This window comes from Atta cephalotes (genome assembly GCF_000143395.1).
Source record: "Atta cephalotes unplaced genomic scaffold scaffold00035, whole genome shotgun sequence".
NCBI lineage: Eukaryota > Metazoa > Arthropoda > Insecta > Hymenoptera > Formicidae > Atta > Atta cephalotes.
In genome coordinates, this window is record NW_012130099.1 from 1,407,388 (window position 1) to 1,421,432 (window position 14,045).

The 14,045-nt window shown below is 30.9% G+C and overlaps 1 protein-coding gene across 1 annotated transcript in view; it reads left to right on the forward strand.

Annotated features, from left to right (window-relative positions):
* The first annotated feature begins 830 nt into the window (after window positions 1-830).
* Window positions 831-14,045, forward strand: part of LOC105621663 (transcription factor Sox-19b) — a 42,548-nt gene continuing 29,333 nt past the window's right edge. The window contains exons 1-2 of the mRNA XM_012203131.1: window positions 831-931; window positions 8,338-8,612. Coding sequence (XP_012058521.1) covers window positions 831-931; window positions 8,338-8,612 — 376 coding nt within the window. The remainder of the gene's footprint in view (window positions 932-8,337; window positions 8,613-14,045) is intronic.

The following is a 14,045-nucleotide window of genomic DNA, read 5'->3' on the forward strand; positions in this document are numbered from 1 at the left end:
TTTATTTATATGAAATTTAATGTACTTTTCATGAAAATTTATAAATTTTAATGTACTTTTCACAAAATTTTATAAAAAGTACATTAAATTTCATAAATTTATTTAATATACACATTCATTACATTTAAGTGACTACTGTAATTTAACTTTCAGTTAAATCATTCATTACTTTTAATTTCATTGATAACCACGATTTACATGTTCAGGAATCTTATGATTTTCAGTTACATTTCTACCAGTGTAATATTAGCGCACATCAATCTTGTTATAGCCTCAGATATTCTCTCTATTGCATACTTTATAAAAAAATCTTTAGACAAGAAATCAAAAAAGGCAAAGAAAAGTCTCTAATTGTAAACGTATACACTTACTAAATTGTACAAAATAACTAACTTTGTGAAATAATGTTATTATAAGTATATGTAGTATTAGCATTAGTAGCATAATAAATATAAACAATTAATAATTTATTACTTTTGTAATAATTCGAAATTAATTATTGTGAAAATTATTGTAATAATCGAAATTAATTATTGTGAAAGAAACAATATGAAACATTGAAATGATTGTCGCTAAGGAATTGTTTCCATATCGAAAGAAAAACATAATCGCGAGAACCAAAAGAGATCGAAAAGAAATGGAGGTGAAACGTAGAAGTGAGACCGAATAACATTATACCAGAGTATACGACCTTTACCACCTAATATATTGACAGCTTTGCTACTAAAGCCAATCAGGAGATTCAACGCGCTAGAATCCGCCCCCGATAAAACGATTGGTTGGGACCGAATCTGACGACGCCTCCATCGAACAGCAGTTCAAGTGGGGGAATGCGTGGCAACCTGAGCTGCGGGGTTGCTGGAGGCGGTTATCGTCGACCGACTGTGCGAAGAGGCATTCCGACGCCATCCATGGACAACGGTGGTGAGCAGTGAGTAAGTGGCCACTGAGGCCAAACGTGTAGTTCTCCGGACACGTTTGCAACGTTCTCCTTGTTCGATCGCAATTTCGCTCAAAAATTGAAACCGGCTCTATGAAAACGCGTCTCATGATTTTCAAAGTGACAACAGAGATAGGCTTTAGTGCGGGCATAACGGTACGCTACAACGTATGAGGAGACTGTTAGGACTAGGACCTGGAGTGACGTGACGGTGAGAACTCTGGTCTCACATTATGTGCTTAATAGATTGAGCAGTGCAGTGATCCACCTCTCAATTGTTCCCCTAGTGATTATTATCGAACACGCCCCTTTGTGAGACGAGAGTCTCAATCACGGCAGCAAAATTGATCTGGACTTGCACCAACGAGCCGCCGGCCACTTTATGAGGTGAGTCCTCCAAGAAGTGGATGATGAAAAATCTTACGAGTGTATTGAAAAAAAGCGTGAAAAGTAAATTCTACATACGCATCTCTTACAAATTGCTTAAAAAGCTTGTCCACAACGAAATGTCGAAATTTTATTTAACAGGTCAGTAATAAGACTTTACATAAGGTGAATATCATGCAGATTAGAGAATATCAGGAGATAATAGTAGTTAGAACAAGTGCAGCGATATCAAAGCACAAAACTGCCTTATCTTACAAAATGTTAAGTTTTCCAGTACGACAATCATTAAATCTCAATAATACCATACATATACAATCGTTTTTCGAAGAGATCTTTGTATCTCATATGTTAATTTATAATTTTGTATTTCTCAAAAATATATTTTCAATTCCATCTTTATTAACAATGATTTGAACATATTGAATAAAGTATCTTTCTGAACATCCTAAAAAATAGAGAAGCGTGTATTAATTATAGAAAATATATTATTTTAAAAACAAGCGAAAATTAAAAATTATGTTTAACTAATCAATACAATGTACTAGATTCCAACGAATAAAATTCAAACAATTAATATATAAAAAGGCAAAGAAGTCACATTTGATGTTCGTGCTATACAATATTTATATGTTTATCCCAAAATAGCAATAAAGCAAAAATACATACAAACGTTTCGACCTTTTTACATCAGGTCCTCTTCAATAATAAAACTTAACGCAAATTTTACATATTAAATTTTCTTAATCTTCGTACTTATTTGTAGCAAGAAGAATGTCGTTCAGAGAGTTCTTCATCTCTATTGATTTATATTAAATGAACTATCAATTACTATTGATATAAGCTATGTTGATGGAAAAAAATTTTTTTAATCCAAGCCATAGAAGAATGTAAGATTTAGGGATGTCCAGTCGTAGCAATTTAGACTACACGTTTGATAATACATGGATGTACACTACGGATCACCTTTTTCACAAGGGATTATAATAATTCAATTTGTGAAAAGTGAGAAAAATTTTGAGTGCGATCATAAGAAGATTTGATATTTGCGTTAGGTTTTATCACATTGAAGAAGACTCGATATAAAAAAGTCGAAACTTCTGTACATATTTTTGCTTTATTGCTATTTTGAGATAAACATATAAATATTGTGTAACACAAACATCAAGCGTGGCTTCTTTGTCTTTTTATATATTGATTGTATGAATTAAAAATTATATTGTTGGAGCTCTTAAAAAAGTATAGTCGAGAAATTTAGCTTCTCAAATTAGAAATTATTAAATTAAATGATCAAATTGTCTTTCAATAGAAACTATATGTATTTAGTAGAATAGAGAAATTTATAAATAAATCATATAAGAACATTCTCAAATATAGAAAACAAGTTTAAAGAAACCTAAATTCAAATTACTTATAATGGAACAATATATGCTAAAAACTTCGAATTAGTTAAATTTTCGTTACGAATTGTTATCGCTTCAAATACGAGTTACATACTGCAAATTCTTAATAGTCACATTAAAATCAAATAAATAGAATTATAATCTATTAATATACATCATTATTAATATACATACAATTATTATTTTTAAAGATATGTTTTATAGTGTAATACTATTAATTTAAAAAATATCAAATAATATAAAATAAATAAATACTAGAATATCATGGAATTGCATCATTTTGACGTTTTATTGAAAGGACCAATCTCGCGTCATAATCTATGACTTTGTCAATCTTATCACTGCTTAACGCTTGTGTCTCCAGATATTGAGAACTTCTAATAAGCGACACTATGTAACACTGTGTGATCATTTCATTTTCTTTCAATATTTGGCAAACAACAAAGATGTAATGATTCACTGTGTCATCTATGTCTCTTATTAAGCGGCGTCTACAATAAGATTTTAAGGTGTAAAACTTGAATTTTAAGCTGTAAGTCGTAAGCTGTAACATAACAATAAAATAAACGTATCTTTATTTAAAAAAAATTACAAGCAATGAAAAAAAATATTGGAAAAGTACGGAAAAAGAAAATTGAATATGCCACACTCAGAGTTTTTAAGGATAAAACATTCAGTTTTAATATATTTTCTCGATCGAAAATGATATTATTGATTGTTTGATGATAATAAAATGAAATTCTATTAGGCTTTTGTTTTATTATTTACAGTTCACTGAGAGAAAAATGTACTAAATTTTAATAAATAATTGTTTAAATAGTACTAATAATAACATTTATTTACGGAAAACAAATATTTGCTAAATAAAATAATAATAGATAAATCAAATTAATGATTCTTGTATTAAACAAGTATATGTTTATATTTAGTATATGTAAATATTCAACTGGCACTATATTCAAATAAATATTTATTAAAATTTAGTACATTTTTCTCTCAGTGTATATATTTTGTTATTATTGCAAACTTTTATCTATAAATAAAATCATATTCCAAAATATAAAAAATAGTACGTACAAAAACTTTAGAAATTTTATCAAAAAATATCCCACTGGCATAGATTAAGATTAAATTTAAGAGTAAGATTAAATTAAAGTTTTAATCTGTGCAAGTGGGATATTTTTTAATTAACGACTTAATTAAAAATCATCATGAAAGATAGAAGAAAAATTTCGGTAAGTGACATATAAGATATTTCTCACGATAAATTTGCTTTTAAATTCATAACTCAAAATGATTCGTAACATTTCTATAAGAAACAATTTGTGCTTCTCGATTGTAAGCAGAATCGAACTTCACAATAACATCAAATTTATTATTATTCACCACAGCTATGTTGTATTGCAATTTTTAATTATTTACAAATGAAACGCAAAGATTTGAAAAGTAAATAATCTTGATTAAAATAGGCAGTAATTTGCTATACGTCCCCGATGCGTCTTTCGGTGACCCATACCTAAACATTCAATTAGCACTTCCTAATCCCTCTCCCGTCGTTGTCAACAGCCATTACTTCCAGCATCTTTTCGATCTCAGTGAGTTACTCTCTTGCTCTTTATTTCTCTCTTTCTCTCAGAGAGAAGGGGGAGTATTCTCAAAGAGCACCCCAAACACTACGGAACGATGATGACGGGGTAGTTGTTCCACCCCTTGCAACTTCAACTAACCGACGTATCTATTAATCCGCCCTGAATGACACTCGAGGGTGGCACTCGCTCTCTCGTTGTCCCCTCTCCTATAAGGGGTGATCCTGACCCTACAAAATCGTAACTACTGCCCTTTCTCTCTCTTTTCCTCCCCCGACTGCAGGTTTTTTTAACGTACACTCAAGGAGATTCAGTGCGATAATTGTGTTAATTCGAGAAGTTAGAATTTGGAATAAGAAAAAGAGAAAAAAAGAGAATTGAGGAAGGAAGGCAAAAGAGTCGTTTGGAATAATCCCTTTGCAAGGATGACGTTTAGGGCGAAGAATGAAGAACTGAAGAGCGCGCAGAATTCCGCAGAGTTCCGAGATTGGTTAATGATTTTGATACGAAGAAAAAAGTAAGATTAATTTGCCTATGAAAATGAATAATTATATTCGTTCTCTCACGAAGATTTTATGAGGATAGGATGAGTTGAGATCCTATCATCGATTAACGTAACAGTGCACTGAAAAAAGAAAGCAATGCCTGTTGATATAGTAATCATAGATGCAAATTAGCAAAGTAGATAATCTGCTCATCGAGCGAATGCATTATAAAAATTGTTAATTGCTATCAAAGAGACAGTACTTGTGTAGCAATCTTATGCTAGCAAATTAATGTATCATAGGATATTCATTTATTTTTAATTCTCCACCGACAATATGAAATTTTCGATCATAGTCTATAACTTGGGGCATTAAGATCTACAATAGATTTTTTATTGTTCCGGACTATATAAAAATCTAAAAAATTTTAGTGTGCTTGTAAATCTTTAACAAGTTTTTACATAATAAAAGCCGTATTGCATTTACTTACTTTTTATAAATTTAAATGTAAGAATTCTGAAAAAACGTATCGATTAAAAATTCTCAATTCATAATCTTTATATATGAATGAACAAAAATAATTCCTTTTAGGCTACAATACTTAAGAGTATGTACTTTAGAAAAAAAAATAGTAATGTGTTTAAAAAGCGATAACTTCAAAAAGTTGAATTATTTGTCTAAAAATAAAGACTTTTGAATAAAAAATGAAATTTTTCGCAAAAAAAATAGTAAAATTATTTACAACAGTTTAATTATTAAACTCCTTTTATTATTAAACTCCTTTCATTTTTATTAAAATGTGTTTACGAATTTCAAAAGCATATTATATAGCACAACCTGTATAATAGTGTATACCATGACTCCTTCCTAGATTTTCCATATAAGCCATGTCTACATAACATTTTCCTTATCTGACAAATGACAAAATGGATATCTTTTGTGTTGTCTTTAATTTTTCAAGTCTTTGTGGAATTTCTTCTTTAATTTCTTCTTTTCGTAATGGTCGATTCTCTCCACTATAGAATGTCACTGAACGAGGTGCCTCGTTCAAAAATGCCCGCGGTCAATTTTAGAGCTTCACCATAAGGCCGTAACTATAACAAATCGTAAAACGTGAGTGCTGGTCAACGCACAATGTTTTGGTCAATCTATAACTGCGACTATTTCACGACTCAGTTACAACTATCTTTGTGCTTAGGCTCTTAAAAGTTCGGATTACATTTTACACCTACACAAGGTGTCGCTTTGGTTGCATTAGCAGAGAAAACTAATCAGTGATCGCTCAGTGATTCTTTAATATGATTAAGATTGATAAAAAAACGTGTTTTAAAATATATTTAATCGATTTTTTAAATATTTTTTAGATATGTGTTTTATAATACTGTATTTAAATATTTAAAGTATTAAAAATATATTTAAGAAGAAACACAATATGTTTTATTCTTAAAAAAAAAGCATTAGCCTTTAACCCTGATTAATTGGTTTTTACTTTTAGTTCTTCGCTAGATCTCAGGAATCAATCATATCAAAGAATCATTGCTCATTAATCAGTTTTGAGCTGTTCAATACAGCTTTTTGGAAGAAAATATTGATTTTGCAATAATAGTGAAAAAAATGATGTAAAACACTGAAACATTTATTTTAAAAATAAAATCTTCATATAGATACTCATTAAATTTAGCGTCAAAGATAAGTAAGAGATACAAAAAATTCAATTTTTTATTTGCATACAATACGCGACCTGCAATATACATCATTGAAGGCACAGACTCTTCTAGTCATCCTTACAATGAAACAAACAGCTGGACACTGCGTCCTTGACCAAGTTCTTTTAGGAGGCGGACTGAATCTCGAGGCGATATCTATCTTAAAAAATCCCACATTATCGATAGTTAAAAAAAGGTTAAATAAAGGTTAAATAATAAAAGTTTTAACGTAAATATGTTCTTTATCCATTAATTTATATAATTTATATTATATTTTTTGTAAATTTAATAATTTATTAATTACATTTTATTATAGATTCTATTAACATAATGAAAATAGCTTCAAAGAAATATAAAATATGTTTCTATCTGAATATGGAAATTATACAAATAAATCGTTAATAAAGTTATTACTATTAAAGTTATTATTATTAAAATATTTATAAAGAATGTCAATAGTAATAGTAGTAATAGCAACATTAATATTAACGATACTATAATTTTTGATACGTAATTTTTGTTGCAACACATTATTTATAACAATAATTTATGTTATTTCAAAAAACATCCATCGATATAAACATCATCATATATTATTGCTATTTTATATATATTTTTTTAAAAAATACTGCAAAAATTTGCACTATCCAAAATTTATGTCTGTTTTACATTAGAGATGATAATCTCTATAATGTGAAATTATCACATGTATTAATAATAATTACAAGAGTTATATACTTAAATTATTTCAAGTCAATTTTATCTTCAAAAATTGAAATGTTTAAAAGAGTGTGTTTAAATTATATTTAAGTGTATTCAAAAACGTTAAGTTTGTTTAATGTTTGCATTAAAAACGTGTGAATAAACAAAAAAAATTACGAATATTAAATAAACCATAACGAATTATCGGATTAATTTTTCTTCATTGATAAAAAGTAATGAAAACAAATTTTATCATTAAGTTTTATTGTAAAATTTTAATCTTTATAGCACATACAACACTTGGTTTTATGTAATCAAATAATACAAACATGATATTTCTTATTGCATAACAAAAAATATCAAGGAAATAGAATTACTCGATTCGCTCCGAAAGGACGATTCAATTCGCCATTTATTAAATCGATTTAACAAACTAGATATCCTAGATAAAAATCATTATAATTTGCATAAGTTTTAACATATCTTTATTATAAAATCATAAAATTAAGATTATGAATTTATATTAATTACAACATTTTTTTTGTAATCTCACGATCTCGACGTTTATATCATCAACTGTCCCTGAATCTATATACGCAATATAAATCTATCTATTATCTTTTATTGTTTCTGACACAGAGGAAACATATAGAAGTAACTAGCATAATAAAACAACTCATTTGAAACAAAAATGAAAAAACAACTATCTTAAAACTTATATTGACTTGATTCGCCTCGATTTATCCTATCAGAAAGATCTTTTTTGGAAATATTAAAAAGAAATATAAAAGAGAAAAACAGAGAATTAAGCAGCAAAAGAGAAAAAAGGAAAGTTAATGATAATTTTAATAATTTTTTAATCCGGCGCAGTTTGAATAACTACAAAATATGATATATATGCATGTACATATATAGTATATATATATATATATATATAAAATTCACTTTGAATTATTTAAACATTGAAAGATCTAATTTCAACCGTTATTGAATTTGCTTACTTAGTATAGTATTTAATTTTAATAATTTCTCACTTTGCACTCCGATATTTTCATCTTCCCAAAGATCTCACATATCTCAGAGTGATCGAACTAATAGAGATCCCTAACCGATGGATGTCTTTAATTACAGAGCCGGCGGCAACATGTGTGACGGCTCCTTCACAGAAACCTTGCGTAGTATGCAAGGGATGACGGGTACGTCGCCACCGGGTAGTGCCGGTGTCGGTCACATGGGGGTCGGCCTCATGGGGGGGAGTAGTCCACTCGGCTCGGCAGGCAAGAAGGTGCCGGTGGAACACATCAAACGGCCAATGAACGCCTTCATGGTTTGGTCACGACTACAGCGACGGAAGATTGCACAAGAGAACCCGAAAATGCACAACAGCGAAATCTCCAAGCGACTAGGTACGAACAACTATTTTCTTAGTATTTTTATTTCTACAAATAAATATTCTTCACTTCAAAAAACATTTTTCAATTTCTCTGATTTCTTGGAGGAATTGCATCTTGAAGTTTTTCCGAATGCTTATAAGAGAACTTGTTTTTTAATTGGTTTCGGTTCCATGTGAAGCTATATTGGCCAATAATAAATCGTCAACTAATTTTTAGCTTTTTTACATATACTTTAACCAAATTTGTCTTTTAATCAAGGGAAAACCTAATCGGTGTAAAGTTCTGTGTCAGAGCGAAGAGAACCAGTCCTTTTCGGCCGAGTGATCTTTCGAGACTGCCATGCCTCACGTAGGATTTTTCCTGTTTAAGCTACACTCCATCTATGAATAAGAATCTCAATTATGTCTTGGATTAAGGAACATCTGTACTAGAACTCGGTCCGAATTCTTGGACCTCTAAGAAATATATATCCAATCAAGAAATATATATCAACTTATCGTTTTTCCGTAAAAACTACATGTTAATTAGCTAGATCCAAGAACTCAGACAGAGTTCTAGCACAGAATTACCGTGGACAGGGTTTAACCGTAACACATTGAGATTTTTACTCATAGATGAAGCGTAACTTAAAATTCTGCATATGCAGGCACGGTGGTGTGAGAAGTCTCAAGAGATTGTTCGGCTGAAAAAAAACATGTTTTCTTCGGTTTGAATGTTGCATCGTATTTTTGGAAAGTAAGGACAACTTTGATCAAGTATTCACATTCACTCGTATTATTTTGTTTTCCTCTATTATACTGCTTTGATTACTATGCCAGACTTATTTGTGACCAGACAGCGAAATAACGAAAGATACTTACTAATTAAAAAGAATACGCAAGGCATGGATGAGACTACCAATCTGTAGATCGAACTCGGATTCACAGATTGGTAGTCCGCGGATAAAACTACTAGATCTTACATCTCTCTTACTAATTTCTTCTAAGGGAAAACTTAGATATGACTTTCACCAATTTCAATGAAATTTAGCAGAACCATAGAGAACATTCCTCTGAACATATTGTAATCATATCCTTATGGCATATCCTTTTGGCATGGATGGTCAATCGTTTCTGAGATATTTCAACAAGTGCATTAAAAAGGTATATTACATTTCTTTTAATAAAAAAACGGATACGGAATAAATGTAATTAGCCAAGTATTTCACAACGCAAAACAAATAAGACAGTCTATCTTATGTGTCTTGCGTTGTGAAATACTTGGCTAATTGCATTTATTTTGGTATCCATTTTTTTATTAAAAGAAATGTAATATTCGATACCTTTTTTATGCACATGGCATATATTTTTTCTTTCTTAAATAGATTTTTTTGTAGGAATTTCACTGCTTTTTGCAAAATTTTAAAAACAATAATAAAGAATTTAAATTTTCTAAAAATAAAAAAATAATAATTGCAATAATTTATATTTATTGACATATTAGATTAATAATGTATAAAAATAAAAATAAAAATTAATTGCCTCCCTCCTTTTCACCCTTTCTTTTTTTTCTCGCCTTCTCATTTTCTCCTTGCTCATTTTTTCTTTCTTTTATGTTCCCATTTCCCATAATCCCCCCCCTCCCTCTCTCTTCTCTCTCTCTCTCTCTCTCTCTCTCTCTTCTCCTCTCTCTTTCTAAGAACTTCCGAAAATTAAAATCGAGGGGATGAGCAGAATAACTAATTACAAAATCTTAATATTAATAAAAATTAAAATAACTTGCTATTTTTTATTATACACAAATGAGTACATCAATGAATTTATGTAATATCTTTAAGAAATTGTTATACTTCTCTATTACAATCAATATTACATAAAAAAGCTAATCGCTGGAAAAAGAATTTAAGTAGAATTGTGCCTTTATTCTGTCCATCCCTTCAATTGGAATGCTATAACTTCACATGTTCATTAAAATTGTCATTTTTAGATGTTGATAATTTAAAATATATTTATAAAATATATCTCATAATTATAATACATTAAATACAGTACATATATATATATAAATAAATTTCTATATAACTCAGCTCGTATTATGCGGATTTATATAACACGAGACGTACCTCTCACATTTAAACAGAAGTTTAGATACTGTATATAAAATACAAGATATAAATATATTTTGAATTATTAAAATTTTCTAAAAAGTAAAAGAATTAATTTTTTTACAAGATAACAGAATTTTTTAGAATATTATTCTGCAAAAAATTAATTCCGATGAAATATAGTCCCTAAGGGCGTGTTCACACTTTAACGTAAAAGCAGAAAGCGGAAAAGCGGAAGCCAATCTGAACTCACGCAGGTAATAAGCGGTACATTCCGCTTTTCTGCTTCTATTACCAGCGCGAGTTCTGATTGGCTCCCGCTTTTCCGCTAAGGCCGCATTCACACCTTGACGGAAAAGTAGAGAGCGAAAAAGTAGCAGTCAATCAGAACTTGCGCTGATAGTCGACAATTTCGGCTTTTTGTACTACTTACTACTAACGCAAATTCTGATTGACCATTGCTTTTCCATTTTCTGTTTTTCCATCAGGTGTGTAAATGCGTCCTAAGATATTTTATTTGCGACTTTTTAGAAAAAAATCTTTAACGCAACGAGAATTATTCATTGCACAATCAGGACTATCATTCTGTCATGACATATTATTTCTCATCGTTTTCTTTTATGAACGACTTCGTGCACAACACACATCCGCGTGATTTAGCGTCGACGGAGATATTCCATCTAGTATTTCCGTTAAATACCCCAGTCGACAAAGAACCTTCCGCAACTCCCTCGAACTCCTTTATCCGTCATTTTCTTCCTCGCCTCGCACCGTCTATCCCCCATTTTTCGTTTCCCCGGCGACGTCGAATAAGGGAAGCGTCTCCTGCTTCTCTACCTCCTCCTCTTCCTCCTCCACCTTCTCTCTCTCTCTCTCTCTCTCTTTCTCCTCCTTCTCAGTAAAAATGATGCGCACGCTCGAACCTTCGTTGTACCACCCCTTTTTCTATTTTCCAACCCTCTGCTTTCTCCCTTCCCAAGCCTTATTCTCCCATGCTTCTTCCTTCACATTTCCTTTTATGTGTCGACGCGACACTTTCCCGTCGCTCTTTCGCCGCCAAGCATATTTTTGGATGATACACATCCACTTCGTTGCAGCACTCACAGATTTTGTCCCTTTCCTCTCACTGTGCACTATTGCGAAATTCCCATGCAAGACGACAAAAAGCTCCATTCTCGATTCGATGATTGGAATTTAACGGGCAAGCACGTCACATTTCACTTTTTTTCTGACACCACAAAGGTATCCGGAAGAATAGGCCTTATTTTTTTACTAGTTGTGTGAATACTCCGACTAGCCACTAGAAATTCTCAAAAAATAGCGAAGGATATATTTTAATATAATGAAATAAGAATAATGTAGATACTTGGAAAATTTTTCAAGGATATTGAATATTGAATACACAAAAGTAATAATTTTTTAAATGCTAAATTATTAAAGCTTTTCCAATCTGTTGATTTATTGATTCTTGAGATTGCAAATCTTCAAAGGTTTGGATTTTCGGACCTGTAATTTCATAAAAGAATGTTGGATTTTTAAGTTTAAATAACATTTAAAATTAACATTTATTTAATTGTTTTATGCTAAATAATTCCAATGAGCGACAGAAGTCCAATCAAATGCTATTCTCTTCAAGATAAATTCTTCGCAAGTGATTGAAATAATTCCCAAAAATGCGATAGAAACAACATCTGATTTTATTGCATCAATTAGTAAATGGCGATCCACGTTATCTTCCAAGTCAGCAATTTATCACGTTTCACGACACCCAGAGGATGTTTAGGGATGGATCCTAAAGGGAGTAGTCGTAGCGCAAGAGAGGAAGAGAGAGTAGTTCTTTAAAGTGAGTGCCCTGAAACGCTTAGAGCTAATCTAGTTATTGGACCTCGCTGTAACGTTCCTGTTGTATAAGTTGCTCATCCGAACATTGTCCCCTTTCCCTTTCGTCTTCGAGACTCCTCTAGAATGAATGGTTCAAGCCTTTCGAGAATAATAGCAATTTTGTTTAAGATATACAAATCAAAATAAAAAGATAGTATAAATCAATCAATAACGCTAAATAAAAAATTGATAAAATTATTTTAAAGAAAGACTAAGTATAACATAAGTTACTTTTCACAACATACTATTGAAATAAATAACAAATGCCACTATTGATAAAGATATTAATGATTTTAACGACTATAAGAAATTATTGTAAATTATTAATTATTAATATTGATACATTTATAACAGAATTTTGATGCTCTTGCCACAACAATTGCAATAAGATTCTATCTCAGTTTTATCCCAATCCTCCCCTAAACTGCCTCTGATATTGCGCTGTAAAAACGCTTGCATGCGATGCAAATACCTTCAAGAAAGAGAAATTCACAAAGGGCGGAACGAAAGAGAAGTAGAAAGTATATAAACACACGAGAGAGAACGGTGAGGTGAGAGGGAATGTGGAGAAGAAGAGACTCGGGAGAAGCTTTCATCGTAATGAAGTATTTCTACCGCTTGCCGAAGCCTTCAAGAGAAGGCACTAGCTTCTTTCGAGCGCATTAAAGAAACGACTTGTCAGTTTTGCAATCCTCTCCGAAATAGAGGAGATTCTGCCTGTTCTACGGTGCTTGAGATTAATCCGGTTTAACTGTTTCACTAACATCATCTCTCCGTGACATTATCCATGATATTTATCTTGAACAATAATTATGATCCTCGCTTGTAAAAACAAATCATAGCATTCCTTGAAATTAATTCCGTGTTACATTAAAACTGAAAAAAAATAAAAAGGCTCATTCTTCGTTAATGAAACTGAGTATTAAAGTTTAAATCTAACGATATTTAAAATTCAATTATGTTTATCCTGTATGACGTTTGGATTCTATTTTCTATCATCCATATTATATAATCTTATAATTTAATTTATTATAAGATTATATATTTAACGGTATCTATTATGATGCTCAAACATGAGTTGCTGACGGCCTCGCTTTTCAAAAACGTAAAGATCAATTAATAGTTATGTTATCATAATCGATCAAACTCGTTATCGCATAATTTTCCGCTAATGAAAACAAATCTGATTACATTCAAGCAAGAAAGTTTCATACTTTCAAGATGTGAAAAAGAAAATCGCGAAAAATTCCATCGTTGCATTTCATCTATAGAATTGTATGAGTATAATGACTTGCCATATATTATTATTATTATAATATATATATATATATATATATATATATGTGTGTGTGTGTGTGTGTGTGTGTGTGTGTGTAGTAATAATATAGTGTGTAGTGTGTGTGTGTGTGTGTGTGTGTGTGTGTCGTGTCGTGTCGTGTCGTCGTACGGTCGTACGGTCGGTCGGTACGGTCGTCGGTCGG